The sequence below is a fragment of the Pholcus phalangioides genome, unplaced genomic scaffold, assembly GCF_987345545.1.
Source record: "Pholcus phalangioides strain wild (caught in Gottingen) unplaced genomic scaffold, Ppha-v1.0 ptg000017l_1, whole genome shotgun sequence".
In the NCBI taxonomy this organism is placed as follows: Eukaryota; Metazoa; Arthropoda; class Arachnida; order Araneae; family Pholcidae; genus Pholcus; species Pholcus phalangioides.
This window is the reverse complement of record NW_028301610.1, coordinates 57,455,582-57,481,228: the sequence shown is the minus strand read 5'-3', so window position 1 is coordinate 57,481,228 and position 25,647 is coordinate 57,455,582. Positions and strand designations below refer to the sequence as shown.

Here is a 25,647-nt window from a genome sequence, read left to right as displayed (position 1 = left end):
GTTTATCTCTATTCAAACCTCTCAGGAAAAAAAAATTGCAGATAATATTCAACATTATATGACCCTCCAAAAAAAATTACATATTTTTTTAACGTTTAATTCGTTTAAAACGGTAACTGGGTTTACGGACTTGGGATTTATGATCGAAATGTGAAGAGTTCATCTTTTTTCTTCATATTCCCCTTTATTCTCATGTCCTTTTCTAGAATATGTTTCTGCGGTGATTTAAAAAAGTTATTGGAATATGGAGATTTTTTTTTACGGGAAAAAAATAATTATAATATAATTCTAAGTTTTTCACCTAGTATTTCCAACTAGAAAAATATTTTTTGGTGTTACTCAGAAAAATATCATCCCATTTTTCCATGTCTTGATACGTCCTGGTTCAGAATATGCGGTGCAGTTTTACAGGCCGTATCTGCAGAAATATATATATCTTGTTGAAAGGGTACAGAGGAGAGCCATTTGTTGGTATGAAGAGCCTGAGTTACAGGGAGAGCGACTAAATTTACTGAAGATGTTATCGATGAGGTATAGGGGAAGATATGATCGTTTTTATATCTTTAAAAGGGATGGATAGGATGGATTATATGAGTTGGTTATACACCGTTGATCCAGTGCCCTTCAACAAGAGTCGGGTAGGATTTGAAAGTGAAAGGAAATGCAAGTGTTTCGACGAAGAACATCAGTATTGGTAGGTTATAGAGGGATAAACAACTGTAGGAGTGGCTATGAAACCGTAGAAGTTCTTCACCGGATACATGAAATCACATCATAATCGACATGTTCAAAAGAAAACGCTAAGTTTACTGCGGAAAAATTCGATAAGCTATATTCAAACTATTCTTTAATGAGAACCATGTGTATTGTGGGCAAAATTTGTTCTTTTTATGTTTATTAGTTCCACATGTATAATTTAAGGTTTAGTATGATATCTGCTCAGAAAAGGGTAAATTTTCGGAGCCTCTTTTCGCAGGACATTCTCAATTGTCAGCCACTTCATTGGGCTTTATACTTTTGTGATCTTTGTACAGTATTTGTATAAAGCATTTAACTATGATGCAAAAAGCATAAATGCATTCTTTGATATGTAATGGGTGTCATGAGCTTGTGTGAAATGGTGTGTTTTAAATACGGAATTTTCTGGATGCGAGAGATTCCGCTGGTGATATCGTTCTTCCTAGTTTTATGCTGAATTTCTTACCGTTCATAAATTATGTTCAACATTAATCGTTTCGCTGTAAACACCAGTTAGGAGAAATCATCGTTGAGCCTAAAATTCCTTCAAATAAGATTTAATACTTACACTCATACTATAGCATATGATAGATATCTCATTCATTATATTATAAATGTATTTCTACATATTTCGTTTCTGTCGAATAAGTATTGAAATAAACTTCTTATTTCGCCATCATTATTGCCCATATTCGGAGAACGACCGAACTTTCCCCCCAAGAGACAGCCAAAGAAAATGGTGGCCGATGTATTTGTATTTCATAATATGTAGAAGATTTACAACGTGCTACATTTTTGGACATTTATGAGCTTGGCGTTTCGGTGAAATCAAATGCGATTGGTGTAGAAACGAAAGAAAAGAAGCAGTTTGGATGAGCAGAAAGGAAAAGGTCCAATGTGTAAGGCATTACGTGTGGTCAATGTGTATTTGTAATCTCGACTGACCACCAAGAAAATTTCTCCGCTTTAGCACTTAAGGGAATTGTTCCTGGCTGTCGTTTCGCAAATCATCTTTTAATTCGAGAAAACCTTCGGGGATTGCGTCGAATTCTCGCTGCTTCCTTCCTTTTTTTGTTCTACCGGTGGTAAATGTTGCGAGAAATGACGGCTCAGGTGTTAAGAAGATTCCGCAAGAGAAGTCGACAAAACAACTAAGTTTTGTTTCTCCTCGAAGAACTAGTATTTCTCGTAATTAAATTACTTTCGATATTCTCAGCAAAGATCAAATGTTTTACAAGGATTTGCTAAAGAAACAAGAGCGAAATCTTCTTATGTGATGTAATTTTGAAAAATGAGATCTTGCAAGTTGTTGATGCTGGCACCCCTTGGCTTTTGATATCTCTTCTATGTAATTCTATTATATAGCCTTAACGAATTTTTTGGAGCACGATATGTGCATGCTCACTATATGGAAGTCTCGAATAACGAAGTAATGAGTTTTCATCCACGATATCGTAATGTATGGCAAGTCCATGATCTTTTTGGAACATCTTGGATTACACTAATGATGATATTCTTGACGGTTGGCGTTTGGTTTAAACAATGGACCTTATCTATCATGACTGAAACGTCTTTGACTTTTTTAATTCTTCCACCAGACGTCCAACTTTTTTGAACACTTTTTTTTATCATTCATTATGGCGAATTTATGCGACGATTTAGTTGAGATCGAGAAAATGACAACATTCAATGACTGTTTTAATCTAGTCACGTTAAATTGGGCTTAATAAGCCACATTTGGGCTTATTTATAAATCATATAATGCGATTTATTAACAAATAGTGGCATATCTAAAAACTTAGCCGTAATTACGTTGGAGCCATCAGGGCAATGCCCGATTCCTCGAGCTTCACTGAAAGGGGCAGAGGTAAGTTAATTAAATATAAAAAAGATCAACATTCAGTATTAGTCAGCCCGTAGTTCAGTACGGCACTGCGTATAAATACTTTTGAGCTTAGGATTTATTAAGCAGTTGGTCAAGAGTAAATGCGTAGGTAATGTATTTTAATCAATTTTTTATTTTCCTGGTGCGTGCACATTTTCGCACTTGCCCAAGTTCAGCTTCGATCATAATCTAACCGTAATCGAAGTAAACTAACTGTAAATCGAAAGGATATTAGCATGATATCAGCAAAAACATGGAATAATCACAAACTCTTTCAGAACATCATTCCTAAACGGGGAACATTATATCCACACAATTCTCATTTAAACAACATAATTTCATTTCCTAGATGGTGCTATGGCTAGGTCTCGAAGGGTGGCCTCATACTCTGCCACTTTAATTAGCCCGTATAAAGCGTCATATTTATCCGCAATTACTGACATTCGTGTTGTTTTCGTAGTGGGGTTTCATGTTTCCTTCCCTTAACACAGGAAACGAGTTGCATGTTGACTATCGACACATGGTTTCCAAATAACTTGGTGCAGACACCGATCTCGACCTTTTACTTTTTTTCCCTTTGTTTTAGGGAAACGGATCAGGAAACAGAACGGAGTAAAATGAGCGGATGTAAAATAGTACGCGATATCTCGCAGGATTATGTCTTTCGAGTGACCAGCTATTCAAAACATTTGCGTGAATGAACGATTCAACCAATGAATAATAAACAACTAAAGTTGAATAACAACGAGTGAAAGCAAAACTAAACACTGCCATCATGCGAAATCGGCGATATCTGAATTTAATCTAGCGAATATCTCTTCACACTCATTTATATATTAACCGTAGACCCCGATAGCACGAACAAGGTTTGATGCGAAATGTGAAACACGAGCGCTTATCAAGAAGGAAAAAAAACTAACCCGAATGTGATGACGTCAATGACGATTCTTCACTGAGACGTCACGAGAAGTTGTTCTTTATTTTATTTTTCATTACGACGGCTGAAGTGAAGAGAGAAAAGAAAAGCGTTGACGTGACACAGGCAGTGAGTATATTGTAAAAAGACGCAAAGTGTCACCAGAAATAGCATCTAGTAGCGGCAAGTGTTTTTTTCTCGCTGAATGCTTAACACTGTGTTGTCACCTGTTGGCAAGAAACGTTGCTGCCGTCTATTATACTTCTTAACTGGGAAAGGGTCGACACGTTTATCTTTTTTCTCTCATTCTTAAGCATTGCTGAAATGACAACAATCGTAACCTTTTTTTTATTTTCTGAGTATCAAACAATAATTTTAATAACCTATTCTTCTTTTGTTACAGGAAAATGTTCATCGGGGGCCTTAGCTGGCAAACGGCACCCGGTATGTACATTTTATTTCCTTTAACTATAACGTTTAAGAATAATGTCGAAGTATGGAATGCGAAACATCACTTATGAAAAATAATTAATGTCTTCAATTAACCACTTCAAATAATCAACGTTAACGTCCGTGCGAATATACAAGGGTGCCCATAATTATTGAAGTTTTCCCGTTCTTAATTTGCTAACGTCTTAATGAAGAGATAGGAAAAAAATTGGGAGCAAAAAAATATAAAAAAACCCACATTTCAAAATTTACCTCTAGAGTATATATTTTTTTTCAGAACTTCACATTAGACTGAAACATTGATGCCCGTAATCATGGTGAAACATGCTCAGCATGGTGGCTACCATCTGAAGTGTTCGATAGTGGAATTCAGTGTAGGGCTTGAAATTTTGCATACAAAAAGCGATACGCCATCTTTCAGATCTGGATAAAGATTCAATTTTGTCACGGCAAAGCCTGTCTTTTAGAATTCTCCACAGTCAAAAATCACATGGATTGAGGTCTGGATATCGGACAGCCAACACACTGAAAAAGTGGCGGCGGATGACTTTCTGCTTCTGAGCAGCTGTTTAACGTGATGTGTTGAGGAGCGTTATCCTGCATGGACACCGTTGTTCCCAGGCTCTGATGTTCTATGGAGGATTAACTGTTTTTGTAAAAGGGATTTTCTCTCCATTCATTTAGAATTATAGAAAAACAGCAGAGCAATGTCATAATGATCGGCAATGAATAATAATGGAAACGGTTCTGCTCATTTTAAATTCACTACTAGTATGCATGAGTAGACGGGACAGATAATTCCTGTTTATATATATTTACTCGTTATCCCGATACTATTTCTCCAGTTTTGCAAATGAGGTTATGTTGTTGGTGACTTTTAACCTGAGACAGAGGAATAACATAAGGACCTTTTTAGAAATAACATTTATTCATTAGTAAAATACATGAAAAATTAATTATTGTTGTTGCTATTATTATTTTTCTGATTACGTATTCAAGTCTCAATGGTGGAATAGAAAGAAAAGAAATTTAATTCACAAAAATGGCGAATTTTTAGAAACAAATCAGGGAGCATTTAACAATTTCCCGTTTTTTCTTACTTTTCGCTTTTTGCGAATTCTTTTTTTCTCTCACCTTATTTTTTTTTCTTAATTAAAACTGATAAAAAGCCAGAAAAAAAGGAAAGAAAAATATAAGGGGGAAAATTCCTTTACAATTTTCTCTCCATTCATTTAAAATTACTTTGATGCTTCCGTTGAGATTTCGCGAGCCCTCGAGCCAAATCAGTTTTCTCTCCTTTTCCCGTTTTCTTTCCTCTCATTTCTCGACAAAAAACCTCATTCATTTCCCCACAATACGTTCTTATTTCGATATTCCACTACACAAAATAATAATAATAAATAAAGAGAAAAAGAAACAAAAAGCATCATTATTATTATTATATACTTCGCGGGAACTTCTCCGCAACAAATTTCGCACTGCGAAATATAATTAATCGAATTTTTCGCCTGGTTTAGTAGCGATTATATTGATGTATAATATGGTTTTCGACCCTTTAAATTACGAGAAGAGAATTTTATATCTTATACTTGCGTGTACAGCGTGGACATGAAATAATTTTGCCGATATACAAGTCCCTAATGGCCGCAAAAACCAAGAAATGTGAATGAAATTCGAGATATGGGTGTTTCAGAGTATGCGCTCGAGAATGAGTAGAGAAACAAAAACTTATAGCTCTCGTGGTTATACACGATTATAGCACCGGAATTTCGATAAATTCAAATAGCAACAGTCACTTTTATGCATTGCTGAGTGATCGGAGCAGTAAAAAAGCAAAATGGCGCTGGAACGGTACCTGTAACACCATTAACGACAGCGCTAGACGCAGACAAAAAAAAAACATGCGGAAACAACCGATGCAGATCATATTTCTGTCTCCGGAAATTCCTTTTCCATGGGTTAGCACACCAACCCTTTGGTGAAATCTTTCTTTGCGTTCTACGGCCGGCGTATATGGGTGCTACTGGTACCGTTCTGACGCCACTCATGGGTTTTCACTGCGTAAATCACTTAGCTATGCTCAAAGTGAATGTTGCCATTTGAAGTTTTCAAAATTTTGTTGCTGTGACCGTAACCGTGAGAGATAAGGGTTTTTTTTCTCTGTTCAGCGCGTACTTGAAACACATATATCTCGAATTTATTCTAATTCGTTGATTTCTGCGAATTAGAATAAATTGTGTATTGGCAAAGTTGTTTTATGACAACCCTCTATGTAGTGAAGGCGAAATTTTTGAACCTGCGAAATCAATCGATATCTTCGTGACTTTATTATTATAATATTTTTTTTTTTGAGTCGCCATTGCTGCTGAGTTTCGACTTTTATGGTTTCTGAAGAAGCCTCACTTAACGTCAAATCCATCTCTTGAAGGATTTCATCTACATTCTATTATGTGTAACGTTCTTATCTCGTTTTTTCCCTGAATGCAACTAGAAATCCATAGCAGTTGACTTGTCTGTTCATTTTAAACGTGCTTAAGTAGGATTAGTATTTAGGAGGCCGTTTTTCTTGTGTTTGTCTAATCAGCATTTTGGAATGATTTGAGCATTTTTCTCTAAACCGTCCAAGTACCGAATATATGCATATCGTTATATCGCGTTTTAAATTGATATTTTTTAATAGATGAATCGGCATTACTTATTACCTTGTCTTTAGCAATGCCAAGGCAGTACAGACAGCCAAACTTACTCCATTGGCAGGATGTCTTCAAGCTAGAGAATTATTTTTAGATCTCAGCAGGCAAAATAACAGCACACAAGAGTAACACATCAAAATTTTACAAAACCTTATAAATCTAATCATCACTATACGATATATAGCAAATTCATACTTTTTTGATTGTCTTTTGGCATTTTGCTGGATGAAATGTGTTATTTAGGCACATTATGGAATGTAGACGTTTTTATTAAAATGTCAAAATATCAAAGAAGAAATACGATTGCATAAAAGAAAACGGAAAAATTTCTGAACATTTTTTATTCTTCACACATTGCCCGGACCGTAGGATTTCAACTGGTGTTCCAGGAGAGTTTTGCTATGGTTCCACGGTACCAAAAGGAGTAAATGTTAAATGATATTTCAATAAAAATATGTATATCGGAGAAATATTCATGTTATTTAAAGGCTCATGTATCAGTCTCGTCACCATCATGGGTACCGCGTGAACAAAAACGTTGAAAACCTCTGGCCAATACATTCTACCATTTACATTTTTGTCGTATCACAGTCATTCCCCACACACATGGGCTAACAAGATCGGGATTGCAGTTTATTGCCGATTCCAATCAAATGCGTTCTAGCAATTTTGTTTATCTCTCGCCAAGTGGTTGCTGCGCTAACCACTCGGTACGAGAGAGAGGGGAGTTTCTATATGCGGTAGGGATATGCTCTTTTTTTTTTACTATCGTAGTTGGTATCGTTTCTGTAGTTACTTTGTGTCAGAATTTATTTTGTTGAAGAACTTATTTTAATAAATTTTGGAAAAATATCAATTTTTCTAAAATTAAATCTTTTTTATTTCACTCAAATTTTAAAAGACAAATGAGATCACGATTAATTTGTTACACGATGGATAGATACCATTATGGTGATCCGCGAACAACTGATGCTGTGACAAATTGAGCGATGCATCAGCAGGATTTTGAGTGCATAAAAAGCTGTATCCCCGATCGCGTGGATTGATAAGCCCTTGAAGTACGTATTTATGTCATGGTAAAAGTGATAAATCGGAGATTGTAATATTTCTCCTCTGTAGCTTAGTGGTCAGAGCACTCGTCCGGCAATCGAGGGACCCGGGTTCGACTCCCGGTAGAGGCAGAGATGAGTTTTTTCCTTCCTTAAAAAATTACATCTCAAATAATAAATATCTTCACAACATCCAGTCTTCTGTATATCTTGTATTAACAAGTGGAGAGCGACATTCATGTCATATATATAGCCATCTGGTGGCTCGTCGTCTATTAGCTGATCGGTTTCACCGTCCATTGCACGGTTCCGTTCGGCATATATACGCTCTAGCGAAGGAAAATCTCTATCTCCTCTATAGCTTAGTGGTCAGAGCACTCGTCCGGCAAATCGAGGGACCCGGGTTCGACTCCCGGTAGAGGCAGAGATAAGTTTTTTCCTTCCTTAAAAAAATTAACATCTCAAATAATAAATATCTTCGCAACATCCAGTCTTCTGTATATCTTGTAACACGGATATATTGGTTAAATTCAGGTTTTTAACCAATCTATGTTGATCTCTTATCCAAAAATTGTGACTACAGTTTAAACCATGTCGGTGAATACGGCCCTTTAGTTTTCTTCACAAGTGCAAACACAACCAACATTGCTAATCAGATTCATTATTCTAGACTACGATTATTTTACCGTACATCAACTCCGTTTATATCACCATACAGCAATTTACTACCGATCGAGTTAGGTCGGAAATCTTTCTCCCCAGAGGAAATCATGTTATACAGGGTGTCACATAAATTTGTAAAATAGTTTGAAAATTCATAAAAATTGAAAGGATTTGGTATATTTGAATGCACACACAGTTTGCAAAACAGTTATTTTCAAACAAAGGAATTTTTTTTGTACAGAAAAAAATATAGTTTATATTTTGTCAACAGAGGGAGCTGCACAAAAGCAAATCACTGGAAATATGCAAATCAGAGACCTATAAAATGCAGGGTGTCAATTAACAGCAGATATATGAATTTTCCTGTGTGTTACTTCTTTTTTACCGCAAACCAACTATCTTCTTTACCTATCACGAACTCCGGTCATATCGCCATACAACAATTTACTACCAATCGAGTTGGGTCGGAAATCAAGATGCCATCTATCAGTGGTCGCGTCAGGCTCGGTAGCGAAATAACTTATTTCCTATGTTCCGTCCTAGGATCGAACCCGTGGACCTGATGGCAACCTTTATGCTAGAAGACAGGCATCTTACCACTGCGTCACTCGTGTAATAATTTTCCTGTCACTGGTGCTTACATAAGGTTTTCATTGTGATTATTTTTCCATTGGTGGGTAAAACACTATTGGTGAAGTTGTTTTACCTTAATCATGAATCGCCGGCTGAGCTTTACAAACGTTTCAGACACAGAAGAGATTGAAGATAGGTTCAAGCTCGATCGCTCTTGATTTGCTTTCTTGCAGCACCCCGTATCGACAAGAATTTTAAGTAATTTTTTTCTGTATCAAAAAAATAAATTCTTTTTTGTGAAAATAGCTTTTTCGCAAACTGTGCATGCATTCAAATGTACCAATTCTTTCAATTTTTATGAATGTTTAAACTATATACGAATTTATGTGACACCCTGTGCTTCTGTTCTCGTCTTGAGCAGCGGGTCACTTCCGACGAGAACATATTGAGTCACCATCTATCGGTGGTAGCCTCAGGTCCGATAGAACAAGAACTTATTCATGTTCGATGCCAGGATCGAACCTGTGAACCTGACGGGGCCTTCATAGCGGTAGACGAGCATCTTGCCACTCGTGTCCCATTGTCATAGAGACCTAGACTGACGTTTATGCATAATGTCCGGAAAACTTATATAACAGTAATATCATTGACAATTATACTTACATTAGCTGGGGATTATACTCAATTACTGGTGAATGAGATAAATCCTCGGAAAACCACGTGAACAAAATTTATTAAACTTAGCAAAATGATCTGTTGATTATGTATAACAACAGAATTTATCATTTTTACAGTGACATTTACATGAAATCGGTATAGGAAGGAGCTTACTGAGTTTATTTTATAGATTCACGGTTGCGGGATAGGTCATAACGGGTCATGGTGAACCGGGAATTTTTGGATCGTGAAGGCATTTTTAATGGCTGGTTGTCACTCTTTGTATATGTACCGTAATTATTCATGATTAAAGGTTTTTCCTCTTCTGTTTCCCTCTTGTGTTCGTACCTCATTTCCTTGGTTTTATCCTAAAACAGCCCTCTTCTAGCCTCTTGTACATTTAATTTTAATGATTAAATAATTTTTTCGGTGTATTCTATCACCTCTTCAAGGTTTGCATTTTTTGGATCACCCTGTGCATACACCTTATTATAATTGAAAATTGGTTTCTAAGAGCTAAGCACGGGATGAAAATTCGTGTATTTCATGCGAAACTTGGATTGAAAGGTGATGACGATATGCTAATATCGAATGATGTGTCTGATTGCGATTCTATCTAAGCAAAACTATGCAAATTTGGTTTTGGATAAAAACAGGGGGGATGGGTGGGAGGGGGGTTGGATGTTCGACAAAATTGTTTTCGGAGTACTTTTTTTTGGAATTAGGGTTGATTTTTGATTGGATTGGCTATGTCATAACAAGAGGAATAATATTCTTGGCAGATTTCCCACGCTGCTATGTTGTCGGGATGTTGAGGGAAGAAAATTCATCAAGGACGTTGCCAATTTTTTTTTCTACGGACCATTTTGTCGTTACTTATCCAAGAAAGCAATGTCAAATACTTGAGTATTCTTCGGAAATTCTTTTAATGTCATACCAGAGAGCTTCAACATCTCCTCATAACTTAGTAAATCCCATTATTGGCCAAACGTAATCGCAAAGTTATAGCATGATGTATTCAAGTCATGGCTACCTCACAGAGCAAAGTCCATCTGAATTAGCACTGTAAGGCGAAAAAGTACATGTGTTCTATGCCTGGATGTCACTAGTTGGTGTCTCTTTGAGCCCGGAATGCCAGATGAGCAAGGTAATTTTTCGGCGTGTGTGTGACTTAGAAGGGAAGTGCTACAATTAAATGTAGGCTTCACAGAAAGTTTTGAAATTTTGTGACGTGTAATTTTTCTAACGGTCAGTTAGGCGTCAAACAACCAACGAAAGAAAATTCTTCCTCAGCAAAGGGTTGCATATTTTTTGAAATTGAACTGAATCATTCCATCCAGTAAGTTAGAAGCCAAGACCAGTTATTTTCTTTCACGATTGGCGCTTTTTCCTCTCTTCGTTTATAGTGATGTTAACTTTGTATTACGTGTTGCATTACTTGTTACATTCGCCCCACTATATTGCCAAATTTATCACCAGTTTTCTAAAACGTTAGCCAAACTACATCTCTCTATTCTAAAATTGTTTTCCCAAAATCAACACTTATGACAAAATGTGTTAATTTCTTTTCCTTCACTATTAAGTCAAATCTTTTGAGGGAAAGCGCATACAATGCATAGTGTTTTATTTTTTGAGTTATTTTAAAATTTCATCGAAACTGTTACGCGGAAAAAGCTTCAATGAAGAATGTAAAAATGGTAACTTGGAAGGTGACTGGTGGGAGCAGTAAAACAATAACAACGATTCAATCAGAAACTTTTAATCGAACTAATTATTCTATGAATTGCCATATTCAAAATAATATATCAAAGTAACGTAATGGCATGTTAGAAAAAGGAAGAAAAAAAAGTGAAAAAGTAATAAAAAACAAATAAAAGAAAACAGAGAGAGAGTATATCGCACTATATATATACTCTCTCTTATCTGTAATGCTTACAGATAAGAGAGACTACTTTTTTTCATAGGGTTGCAACAAAGTTTCGTGGTGATGAGGAGAGAGGAAAGAAAACAGAGGGACTTTTTTGAATTTATTCAACTGGCGTTTGGACGCAATATTACGTCCTTGATCGTAAAGTGGTTAGGAGCAGCATGGGTCTCCAGACTTTTCTGAATTTTCTGAGGCCCTACCAGGCAATTTCACATGTATGCTCCTCGAAAATTTCGAATATATGTCATTCTTGTGAGGCTTCTTTTCTCTTGGACCCATGCGTTAAGACGGCACTGCATGGATGCAATATGTAGGAAACTTTGAAGTTGGAACTTGAAAAAAAATCGGATCTGGAAATTGTTAGCGATATTTTATTTATTTAAACGAGACAAACCTAATGATCACAGACGTAGTGCAACTTTGATCAAAGCAAAATGCACTTTTTTGGGTATAAACGATCGCTTAAAAATTTGGGAAAGGCACACACACACACAAGACGGAAAAAATTGGGTGGCTTTTTCTCGATTTATCATTAGGGTTATATGTACTAACATTATAGTTTCAAAAACGCCAAGTTGTACGTTTGGTGAATTTGGCAGGATTCACGTCATTTGGTGATTTTGGCAGGTGACGTCATCGATTTCTAAAGCGTTGTATCTCATTAATTATGGGTGAAATCAAAAAACTAAAGGCATTTCTCCGTATTAGTTTTTCCCAAGCAATCACGTGTGTAACTATTGAGCAGTCGATAGTTACCACCCTGTATATAAACATCAATATTCTCTTCATAGAGCCCATTTTCCGTATTCATTGTGTTACCAAGCGGAGAGGACTTCTTTCTCTAAAATCGTGGTTTGCTCTAAACTTCAGCAACTAACGCTTAATAATAACGTATATGAACTACACCGCATATCACGCGCATGTGGATTTACAGACGCACAGACATGTTAATTGTGGGTATTAAATGTACCATCTCGTGCGAAAGTGCATTCATCGGAGAAAAAAACAGTTGCCGGAAAATCTGGGCGTGTTGCACTCTGCTGTAAGAGCCAGCGGGCGAAGTCTACGCGACGAACATAGTCTTCTTCATTCAATGCTTGGACTCCTTGTAAATGGTATGAGTGCAACCTCTCACCCTTTAGCACCAACCATGCCGTGGATTGTGGCACACCAAGGCTCACAGCTCGTGTGCTTGTAGTTGGCTGATTTGATACCATCTCCAAAATCTCGTCTTCCACATCTGCTGCACTTGTACGACCTGCATCAGACCGGGAAGCACGAAAGGATCCCGTTTCGCACAGCTGCCGATGCAAACGTGCAAATATTTTCGGATTAGGCAACCGCCTGTGGGGGAAAACGCTCACCGTACATTTGTGCTGTCTCTGTAGTACTTCCGTTTGCAGCTCCGTAAATGAAATAAATGAAATGCATGTCTGCTTTTTCAGTATTACAAAATTGAGCCATTATCCCGTACGTTACTACTGTTAGAACGGTTGCACGCTGATATAACTTCCACGGTTAGCGTGCCTTTTATTCACTGTGACGCATATTTTCATACGGTTTCTTCTTCTTCCCCATGTTACATTTACATGCATGGCGTTCTTTTTCTCACGATAAATTTCAACAGGAATGCCGTTTTAACGTTTGCGTTAAAACGGCATATATATATATATATATATATATTAACTATATACACATTTATTATACTATTTTACAATACTATACAAACATGAAGAACAGGATCGGGACAGAGGAAAAGGAGTAGGAAGAAAAGAAAATGAAGCAGAATTTGTACAAGTAGCACCTGTGCTGACGTCTACAAGGCTATAAGATGTGTGGAAAAAGGAAAATGCCCAGGTGAAGATGGGATTTCAATAGACATTATTAAAGAAGCAGGAGAGGAATTTGCCAGTGTGCTAGCTGCTTTGTTCACAAATTGCCTCACAAATTCGGATGTGCCTGAAGATTGGAATAACGCAATGATGGTTCTTCTTTACAAAAAGAGTGAAAAAGAAGATATCAGGAACTATTGGCCAATCAGTCTCCTATCAGTAATTTATAATATCTTCACCAAAGTGCTAACATATAGGCTTGAATCCAAATTGGACCAAGTAGGTTATCGAAGTGGATTGAGTACAATGGATCACATCCAAACAATCAGGGAACTTATAGAGAGACACAAGAAATACGAATTACCATTGTGTATGGCCTTCATTGATTTTGAGAAAGCGTTTGACTCTGTCATCACATCTGCTGTTGTTGAAGCTGTAGATGTAATTGGGGTAGAGAAGACTTACATCACAATATCATCAAGAAAATATATGACAAAGTAACTACAACGATTCGTTGGGATAAAGAAAAAGCAAAGATTAAACTTGGAAGAGGAGTCAGACAGGGTGATACTATCTCAATAAAACTCTTTACCGCAGTTTTAGAAGAAGTATTCGGAAAACTGGATTGGGATAAAAAAGGAATCAAAATAAATATAGAATTGCTAAACCATTTGCGTTTTGCAGACGACATTGTTGTTATCAGCAGTAATCCAGACGAACGGTGAAGGCAAGTATTCAGGTGGGTTTGAAAATTAATCTGCAAAAGACTAAAGTTATGTTAAACCCCTTTGCGTTGAAGAGAATAATCTTGCTCAACACAGAAGTAGAAAGCTATGTGTACCTGGGACAAGAAATTACTATGGACAACAGAATCATTAATGAAATAAACAGAAGGATTGGATGGAGCACTTTTAGCAAAAACTGTGTAATTCTGAAGAGCCACGTGCCATTATGCCTGAAAAGAAAAGGGTTTAACCAGTGTGTGCTACCAGCACTGACTTGTGGAGCTGAAACATGGACAGGGTTCATACAAAATTTTCAAAATGAAAAGTAAGGAGTTTTTAAGGACCAACACTGACTTATGGAACTGAAACATGGACACACGAGCAAGACGATACAAAGGCTACAGGCAGCACAACGGAGCATGGAAAGATGTATGCTAAGCATCACAAGGAGAGACAGAAAACGAATCACTTGGATAAGGAACCACACAAAGGCATATGATATCATGGAAAGAATTAAACGTTTGAAATGGAAATGGGCTGGACATATTGAAAGAAGACGGGGCAACAGATGGAACACAAGTATTCTAGATTGGTACCCCGTGGTGTTAAACGTCCGAGAAGGCGTCCCCACGCAAGATGGATTGACGAGATCAGGAAAGTGGCTGGAGTCAACTGGATGGCTAAAGCATCAGACAGAGCAGAATAGAAAAATTTAGAGGAGACCTTCATCCAGCAGTGGATTGAAAATGGTTGTTGTGGATGATGATGATATGTATATGAATGTATGTATATGTGTATTTCTGTTTCCCCCCATTCAAGTTATACATGCATTTCGTGTTCATAATACACGTGCGTACTTGTATTGTCGTATTCGTGTTTCTCACCGAATAAAGAGCTAAAAGAGATGGCACGGATGATCCCTAATTGTATATATTCCTCCGTGTATATATATATATACACTGCTGGCCACCCAAATTGCAACACCAAGAAAGACAAGAGATATCGCAACAATATTTATTTTGTAGATAACATGTTGACCAAGCATCAAATGATTAAATTTATAGACTTCTGTGAAGTGTGGTTCCTGCCAAAATCAGTAGCCAGAGTAGCCGCCATTGTTGGAGATCACCGCTGCCACACGCCTCGGCATTGATTCAAAGAGACTTTTGATGTGTTCTTGGGGTACAGCAGACCAAGCAGCTTCCACGCGTTGCCAAAGGTGATCTGGTGTGGCAGCTGGGGATGTAATCTGGGTCAATCGTTGAGCAACCATGGACCACATGTTTTCTATCGGCGAAAGATCCGGAGAGCGAGCTGGCCAGGGAAGCAATTCAATCTGGCGATTGACGAAGAACCTTTGGAAAATGCGTGCCACGTGTGGTCGCGCATTATCCTGTTGAAATATGGCTGTGGGCAAGCCCTGAAGGTAAGGAAGGACAACTGGCTCCAACACCTCGGAGATGTAGCGCTGGCTTTTTAAAGTACCGGCAATGCGTACTAGAGGAGTGCGAGAGTGATATCCAATACCGCCCCATACCATAATACCCGGTGCAAGACCAGTGTGGCGGTGCATAACGCAGCTGTTCAGCATCCTCTCTCCACGGTGTCTCCAGACTCGAATCCGACCATCGTGGTGTTGCAGACAGAAGCGTGACTCGTCAGTAAAGACAATTTCATTCCATTGTGCCGTCCACATCCTTCTTTCTCGCACCATTGGCGGCGGAGACGTCTGTGGTTCTGCGTCAAAGGTAGACGAAGCAATGGACGTCTTGCGGACAGACCACTCTGCTGTAAACGGCGTCGAATGGTACGCGCAGACAATGGATGATGCGGTACAGACTGAATGTGCTGTGCCCTGGTTCGTGATGTGGCTGAGCGATCCGTCACTGCCATACGCACAATACGCCTGTCATCACGTGAAGTGGTGCACTGAGGTGGATGCGATCGAACACGTCGGTCCGTCGTACCCTCCTGCATCCAACGATCACATATCCGCATTATAGTTGTTTGGTTTCGTCCAACACGACTACCGATTTCCCTGAAAGATAATCCACAATCTCGGTAGGCCACTATCCTTCCTCTGTCGAACTCGGATACTTGATCAAAAGATGATCGCTGTTTTCTACGAGGCATAATTGATCGTTTTTTTGAAAAATCCACAAGAAAAACACAATTGCCGTACTTCAACTCGTCGAAATCTCCAAGCCTTAAATAGCGCTTTGAAGTGGCGCCACAGGCGCGCGTGATGTGCGTCTGCGCTGAAATTCTAATCATTTGCATATCTCACCTCCGCTAATGCATGTTGTAAATTTCATATTATTTGCATGCTTCCTTCAAGGTGTTGCATTTACGGTGGCCAGCAGTGTATATACACAATATTTTTATTTTGTATATTTTCATCAGTTCCACCGGAGCGAGTGAACTCAACCCAATAAAGCTGATGCTGGCTTCTAGTCCACAAGTTATCAAACCCATTTGCTCACCAACAAGGTGTTAAGCGAGATGGCTCGCTCCGGTGGATATTTTATATTATACAATAAGATTTTCGTGTTGTTTGTTGTATCCTATGTATACAGGGTGTCCCATTAAGACCGCCCAAACTCTGCACAGCCAGATTCCTCGCTTGGAAGACATAAAAGTGCCCAAAGAACCATACCTGTACTACTCATAGTTTTCGAAAAAAATGCGAAAGAAAAGTACGACGTCATATCCGGTGCTATATGAAACGATGACTTGACGTCATTCCACGGCGCGCATGCATGCCTCGATATGAGCGGTGGACATTTTGAATATGTTCATGTGTAAACATATTCAAATACTGATGTTCATGTTTCCAATAAAGTTTTTTTTCTTTCACCGGATATGACGTCATACTTTTCTTTCGCATTTTTCTCGAAAACTATGTGTCGTACAGTTACATTTCTTTGGACATTTTTTTTTATGTATTCCAAGGGAGGAATCTGGCTTTGCAGAGTTTGGGCGGTCTTGATGGGACACCTTGTATAATATGACAAGTATAAGATAACAAGTGACATAGCATGGGACCCTTCGATTGCTTCTGAAATGTACCTTCATTCTAACATATGTACATTCATCCCCCTTAACGAAGATCCGGAACTTTTCTCCAACTCCCAAGCCCATCTCGTCTGTAATCACTACAAAATTTGTTTATCGCGACAGTACCCAATTGTCCGTAAGTAAGCCCGAGTGGCGCCATGGTAAGATGCTCGTCTTCCACTATGAAGGTTTACCATCAAGGTCCATGCGTTCGAATCCGGGCATAAAACGTTAGAATCAAGTTCTTTACCTACCGAGCCTGGGGCGACTGCCGTTGGATGGAGTCTTCATTTCCCCCCCAACTCCTCTGGTTGGAAATTGCCATAATGCGATATATAACCGGCGTTGGTGTGCGGTAAAGAATTACTCGCTTATCCGGGAAAAATATGTTGTAAAAATTGTGCATGTTTGTTATTGTTTTTTTTCCTTTTATTTTCTTTTTTGACTCAAAGTGTTCCGGTTCTCAGCAACGGGATAAGTCCAGTGGCAAAGTTCTGGCCTTCCTTCATGTGCAAGAATATCAGATAACGATCGGTACTGCGCTGCATCTCATAACTAAAACGATGAAACGTTGATTTGCAGATTATATTAGAGCCAGAGATGATCGTGTCATTGTACTTGAATATATTCTTTTTTATGTTTTTATATTATACTAACGAAATAATTAAATTTGCTATATTCCAGTGAAATTTAAAGTCAAATTGATCAATAGTATTTGAGTTTTTATCGAATTCTACCATTTTCCGCGAACTTTTTAAAATAATTTTATGTGACAGTAATCTAATAGAAATATATCAGTCTTTACATACATGGTCATGCCGTCCTCTTTATTTGAGTCAATTTTGTACCCATGATACTGCCAAACGATCTATTATTTAGCTCTCTCAATCAATATTTTAGAATGAAATATGAGACATTTTCACTTCTCTCAGGTGATTTCACCAATGCGCATCGCATACCCACGAAACCAAGAGCATGATGAAGAGGCGTCAAAAACAAAATCTTGATGGTGACATCAGTCAAATAAATGGCTATTAATCGTCAGACATTAATAGTTGTTGCCAAATACATCATTAATATGACGACATCTCTCGGGAAAATATCATTCGAGGAACGTGATAACGTTCGATATTCCCCATGAAAAAGTATCGAACTAATACTGAAATTTTTGTACACTCAATTCATTAACTTTCTTTTTTTATTGCAATTTTTTTGGTAATAGTGAGCCCGAGTAAAGAGTAATCACGAAAAGTCATTTTCACCATTAAAAATATCGCTAGTGGAAAAAAAAACCGGACGTATTAAACAAGCATATAACATGCGAAGCTAATGATTTCGGTTTTTCTTGTTAGAGAAGTTGATGCTCTCATGCTTGGGTTTAGTGGAATGAAAAAAAAAAGAAAGAAGCGAAATTTCTCTCGAGAGGCGATATATTGGTGCCTTAAATAGCTACTTAATTTACACTGGTGCTCATCAATTTGTGTTGTATGTATGAGAGCCATTTTGGATTTTTTTTCTTCCTTTTTTCCGTGAATTAAGGCACCATGTAAATCTGGGAATTTATTTTTCGGTTGCGTAATGGTCTCGAGGCTGAAGAAGCCAAAAGTTGACGGCTAAAGATTAACATTAACCCCTCCCCCTGAATATTTTTATTTCCTTCATTTTAAACGAAAAAAACAAACGCTTAAAGAAATGCGACTTCTCTAGTCATTCCCTTATTACGGTGAAAAACGCTGCACGTGCTCGCCCTTTACGTGATTTAATTTTTTTATCGATTCTTAGTTAATCACCTAAACTTGAGGTTAATGTTAACAGTCTTGACCAAATTTTTCTTGTTTGTTTAGCGTTGCTTCTCTTTTTACTTCTTACCATCGATATTACTCGTTTTCCTCCATTGAAATGTCTAGTAGTTTCGAATATTTTTGTCCCAATGACCATTTTCGAATGGCTGGAGAATCGTGACCAACTCTATGATTTCCGTCATTTTTCCGCCAGTAAGAAAAATACTGCTTAAAAAATTGTTATTTTTTTCCCCCATTGTATCTAATTATTTACAACATGGAGAGTGTAAATAAACACCTCCTTATATCTTTTGTATCAAATATATAATTAAATAGTTGAACACAAACAATTTCTTGGTACCAATGAAAAGAACCGATCACAAATGAGCACACAATTAATACATGGTGAAGTTTAAAAAAAAATAATATAAATAACACAATTAAATATTCAGCCATTAACGCTGTTATTTAGGAAATAAATCCTTAATTCGTTGGCGTAGACCGAAGAAGCCTTTAATTTATTTTATAAAAAATAAATAAATAAATACTACACATCGATGTCTTTAAGACGTTTATTGAACATTAAAGTACATTGGAACACTGAAGTATGGGGACTTCTTTTTTTGTGATTACCATGTGCTTGGCGACACCTGTCTTCTGTAAGTGAAAGTAATGTCTCAGTATCAGCACAGTTTCTGGCAACGACTATACCCGTGTGGAACACATGGAACCTCATGACGTCAATTGATACTTTAGAGCAGTGGTTCTCAACCGGGGGCCCTAAGATATTCCGGGGGACCACGGCTGCTGATAAGGGGGCCACGAAGAAATTTGTGAAAAGAGTGGCCAAAAAAATTTAATTTCAAACGAAATGCATAGAATATTTTTTTCGCCATTTTTTGCTCGATTTAAGTAACATTAACATGAAGAAGGAAATAAAAAAAAGTGTTGCATGTGTAAATCTCCGTGGTTTTACGACTTGAGCTGACAGCAGGACCTGACAGAAGAGGCTTCAGCAAAATAGAGTAACTGTAAAGACAGGAGATTTTGTGTGTGTGTGTGTGTGTGCGCGCGTGCGTGTGTGTGTGTGTGTGTGTGCGCGCGCGTGCGTGTGTGTGTGTGTGTGTGTGTGTGTGTGTGTGTGCGTGCGTGCGCGCACGTTTTTTACGACTTTGAAGAGGGGTGGCAATTCATTGCCTCTGCTGAAAAGAAATAGTGTTATGCTCCTGAAAAATAAGATGATTATCACTACCTCTTTTTTAGGAATATTGGTTAACCATTCCCCCCCCCCCCACTCCATACTCAGGCTAGCCAATATGGCCCTTAAGCAGCGTCATAAATACAAATCAACGAAAAAAACAATTAATTCAGATCTTTGATTGTTGTTAGCAGGATATTTCAACGCTTGCCATAGTATCTGAATAGTTTAAAGATGAAATTCAGCACTTAGCACTTGAAGTGCCAGAAATTTTAAGAGTTTCACGAAAACAAGCGTGTAATAATTTTTTGTATGTTTATCACATATGTCATTAGCTTGTGTTACATCATTATAAGCTTTCAAGACAAATGTATATACAGGGTGCATAGGATACAGGGCGTATAACATTTTATTGACGAACCGTCGGTCCTAGAGGCATACTTCCAATTAGAAAAAGTATCCAAATAACGTGAAGTACTCAGATATATCATTCATGCTGCAAGTTGTTTTATTAAAATAAATATGTTAACTTTTTATATGGACACCCTGTGCTCAAAAACACAATTACCAAGTTTTTGCCCTGTTTCTCCCGATGCCAACTAAAAACTTTCCACGCTTCTAAGTGCAATGAGATATTCGAATTCAAAAAATGAAGGAAAGTTGTTGAAAAACAGCTTTAAATACGGATAAACCGTTTTTCCTGCATATAACGCTGATTAGAAACGCGAAAAGTTTTTAGTTGTCATCAGGAGAGACAGGGCAACAACTTTCTAATTGAGTTTTTGAGCATAGGGTGTCTTACAATAGGGGGACTTACAATGTGAATGACATATCTGAGTAGTTCACGTTATTTGGATACCTTTTATAATGGGTAGTATGCCTCTAGAATCAACATTTCATCAGTAAAATACCATACCTACATCTTCACCTGTTTAATGCATCTACATCAAGTTTGAACATTCGGCGTATACTAGAGCTTTTTGCGGATACAAAAAAAATCACTCTTTCTATGAAATATAAATTTTTAAAAATTTCTTGTCAAGTGTAACAACTAACCCTATATACGGGGTACGTTGTAACAAACATTACTTAGGTATTCACTCATTATAAAACATTGAAAATCGTAGAACTAAATATATTTATAAAATAAATTTTATTTTATAAAATTTATGATGAATTCTCTTGTTTAACTCTATTTTATTGTCAATCCGCCCATCAAAATGGAAAAAAAATCTGAAATAATTGATTACTTAGGTTTATATAGATATTTTTATGTATCCCTCTTCTTTTGCTTGTTACACTAGAAAATTATGAATGTTGATAGTGTAATTAAATTGCAGTTTGTTTGAATTTTACTTATTGCAGCTTTTGAATTTTGGCTATTGTGACAATCGTTGCCACTTGTAGACAGGGGCATCTTAACAAAAAGTGAGGGGAGGGGTGCAACGAGTCTCGTACCGTGTGAAGTGGAATAAGAGCCTCCAAATTATTGAGAATTTTTATTAATACACATATGCAACATTTTAAATAAATAAATTCTAGGGTATTATATTTATTTATTTATGTTATTTTGTTTATTTATTTTATTGTACTCTGTTTATTTATTTTATTGTATTCTGTTTATTTATTTTATTGTATTCTGTTTATTTATTTTATTGTATTATGTTTATCTATTTTATTGTATTATGTTTATTTTACTTTCCCATATTTTCATAAATTAAAAATGAATTTAATTTAATTCAAAAATGCGAGAACTGCAAATCCCGACAGAAAGGGCAAAGTGCTGCTTATACGGTGAAAATTAAAATTTCAAAATTGACTTTATCGCAATTTACCTTCTTGATCAGCGCCCCACAACGTCCAAATCTCGATAGAAATTGCGAAGTGTGGCGTATACGATGAAATTAAAATTTTCAATTCGACCCTGTTGGGATTTTGACCTGTCGAGAATATGAGCCAGACCCATGTCCTACTATTGATGCTGGAAAACAAAATAATTGGAATAAAGGGAATATAAAGAGAAGTTTAATTTTTTCTCCATCAGCAAAACTGGAAAAATATAGCCTCAGCTTCTTGTTGTTTAAATTCATGCTTGAGTTCAAAAACTGTGTCAAGTTATATCGTTTTAAACATCCAATTCTTGCACATAAAACCTCTTGGGTGACAAAAAACATTTTTTAAAACTTGCTCATGAAACTAGAGCTTCAAAAAACGAAATAAAAAAATAGCACTCCTTTTTGGGAGATGTTAAAGGAGATAATTTTCGACAAACTCTTCATTATGTTGTTTAATTGGTAACTTTTATTCAAAATATACAGTATTTAATTAATAATTTTCGACATAATTTTCATCACTTACATATTTATAATTAAAGGGTGCCTCACTCACTCATTCCCTCACTCACCCACTCGCTCCCTCACTCACCCTCTCACGGACTCAGTAGTAGCTCTTTCCTCCACTTCTTCACCTACAAACTCGTCCATCCACTCTCGCACGCACTCGCCCAACCACTTCTCCCACCCACTTACCCACACTCGCTCATTTACCCGTTCACGAACTCAGTATCTCGCTCGCCCACTCTTTCGTTCATCACTTCCTCGCCACCTCGCTCACTATTTCACTCGCTCGCTCACTCATTCACGGACTCAGTAGCTCACTCTCTCACTCATTCGCCCACAAACTCACCCGTTCACTCACTCGCTCACTCATTCTCTCGCTCACTTACCCACTCACTCGCTCACGGACTCAGTAGCTCATTCACTCGCTCCGTCACTCAATATTTAGTTCACTCACTCGCTCACGGACTCGGTAGCTTCATGACGAACTGTTGTCGATGAATTGTTGATCGGTGAATTTTCCGTGGATAGTCGTGAATTTTCCTGGCGTTAAATTTTCCTAGTGGTGAATTGCATGGCGGTGAATTGTTGTCGGTGAATTTTCCGTAAACTGTTCGTGACACAGTGCAGAGCAGCACTGTTTTGCAGTTAACGGAAATCGAAAGGACAGCATAAATTGAGACACGAGGCGATGCTCCACTAATCGCGTGTACGCGCGCACTCGTGCGCTGCTGCTGAGCCGCAGATTTTCGTGTCCCACGTACACGATTCTTTCTTATTTTTCGGTAGGTGTTCCTTTTTTCAAAAATAAACTCTCATGAGATGGAGTTCGTAATCTCTTATGAAATATTGTTTAATATATATATATAAACTTAATTTACATAAAAATACAGTACAAATACAAATACAAATACAACGCCACAACAGGCAAACTGCCCAACGAGGTGGCTGACTTAAGAACATCATGGATCCCCGAGCCCCTACCTACTACTGCTACACCACACATGCACCCCCCCCCCCCGCGGAACCCCCCAACGAATCGGTACATGCGGGAATGTGCGTGTACGTGTAGTGCAACCTGACGTGAAGTTTGTTTCTGTGTTATGCTTGTTATGTGTAGTGCTGTCATCTGCCCCCAGTTTTACTAACTATGAGTGAAGTGTTATGGTTGAATGATTTACCGTTGTAGGACTGTTGCTCTCTGTGGCGAGACTTTTTAACGGGGAGATCGGCTCGCATTTGCGCCTTGAAGTTGGGAACCACAGAAAACCAACTTCAGCCGACCACCACTTATCAATCAGTATTATCAATCGTTTCTTTAATTAATTCTGGAATTATTTTATTTCTTTCTGAATTTCTGTTAAATATTAAAATTGCTCTTTCATTAGTTTGACTTCTCCTTTTCATTCATTACGGGATTATTTTTATTTCGGAATTCATTAATTTCGAAATTTTCTTTAATGCACTGAATTTTTATTAATTGTGTGATTCTTTCCAAATTTTGAATTGTCATCAATTTTGAATTTTCATTCATTTTCATCCATATCCCTAATTTTATTAATTAATTCCTAATTTTATTAATTAATCCTTAATTTTATTAATTAATCCCTAATTTTATTAATTTTAAATTTTTATCTATCAAGAATCTTCATTAATTATTAACAATCCTGAATTTTTATCGATTTTTAGAAATCCTCTTTTACTTTTTTAATTAGCCTACGAAATAATTTTCCTTAAATTTCTTAACTCGGCTTTAATTCTGAATTTTCAACAATTATGATATTTCATCGATGGAGGAATTATTTTTCATTAAATCTGAATTGTAATTATTAAATTCTCTAATTTTGGTGTTTAATCTAGTTATTCTTCAATAAATATGAATTTTCAGTAGTTTTGAAATTATTCATTAATTTCAAATTGTCATCAATCCTTTGATTTGTTTTGACTTTTCACATCAGTTCTAAATTTTCATTCATTATGGGATTATTTTCCATTAATTTCGGAATTTTTTATTGGTTTTGATTTCTATTAATTGCGTGGATTGCGGGATTCATCCTAAATTTTAAATTTCCGCAAATTCCAAATTTTAATGTAATTTTCATTAGTTTTCATAAATCTGGAATGTTCATTAATTTTCATAAATATGGGATTGTCATTACTTTTTTTCATAAATCCTGAATTTCTATTAATTTTTTATGCTTCAATTTTCATTAATTTATGTAAATCTACAATTATTTTTTCAATTACGGAATAATTTTCCTTCATTTCTGAATTTTCAATAGTTTTGGAATTATTTTTTAGTTTCGAATTGTCATCAGGTAAGTCGATGGGAAGAATATCTGTTTCACACGACATCATACCCTTTGTTCGTTAAAATCGTGTTTGTACATCGCGCTCTCACTATGGTTCCCGGGTAGCGGGCGTAATCTTTATCTTGAAAAGAAAAGAGCATTCAGGGAATATAAAATGGACGAGGTTACCTATCACTGTTTACTGATAAAAGAAGAGCGTTGAAAAAAGAGCGTTGAAGTTGAATCTAGGTTGGCAGATCAAGTTGGCTCTGACCCAGACTCATTTTTCAGGTACGTCAATATTGGATGACTTTTTCGCGTCGGTTTTTAAATAGAGAAAACGATATTCAATGTACGGGTGGTGCGTGGGGTTATAAAATCTTCAACGGAATTCAAGTGGAAGACGTGGAGGTCCTAAATCTTCTACAAAACGTATGTGAAGCAAAGCACCAGGACCAGATGATATCTATCCCAGGGTCCTCAGAGAATGTACTAATGAATTGTTGGGGCCAGTCGCACAGATTTACAGAAGTAGTGTTGCTGAGGGTATCGACCCAACGTTTTGGAAGCTTGCTAACATGGTTCCGATATTTGAAAAGGGTAGTAGAGAAGTTATGTCGAATTACCGTCCAGTGAGTTTGTCGAGCTCTCTCTCGAAAATTTTGGAAATTATCAAAAGTCAATTGGTAAAGCGGATAGACGAGAATGACGTATTGTCGGAAAATGAGCATGGGTTCAGAAAGAGGAAGCCATGTGTAAACTAACCTCTTTTGCTTCTATGATCACGTGACTAAGACTTGTTTACCTAGATTTCCAGAAGGCATTCGATCGGGTCCACCATGGTAAACTCTTCAAGCGCTTTTACATGAGATTGGG

General features: G+C 37.2%; 1 protein-coding gene across 1 annotated transcript in view; it reads left to right on the top strand.

The window, feature by feature from the left end:
• Nucleotides 1-25,647, top strand: part of LOC149074161 (RNA-binding protein Musashi homolog Rbp6-like) — a 409,321-nt gene that overhangs the window by 9,778 nt on the left and 373,896 nt on the right. The window contains exon 2 of the mRNA XM_089246590.1: nucleotides 3,943-3,983. Within this exon, the coding sequence (XP_089102716.1) occupies nucleotides 3,943-3,983 (41 nt within the window). The remainder of the gene's footprint in view (nucleotides 1-3,942; nucleotides 3,984-25,647) is intronic.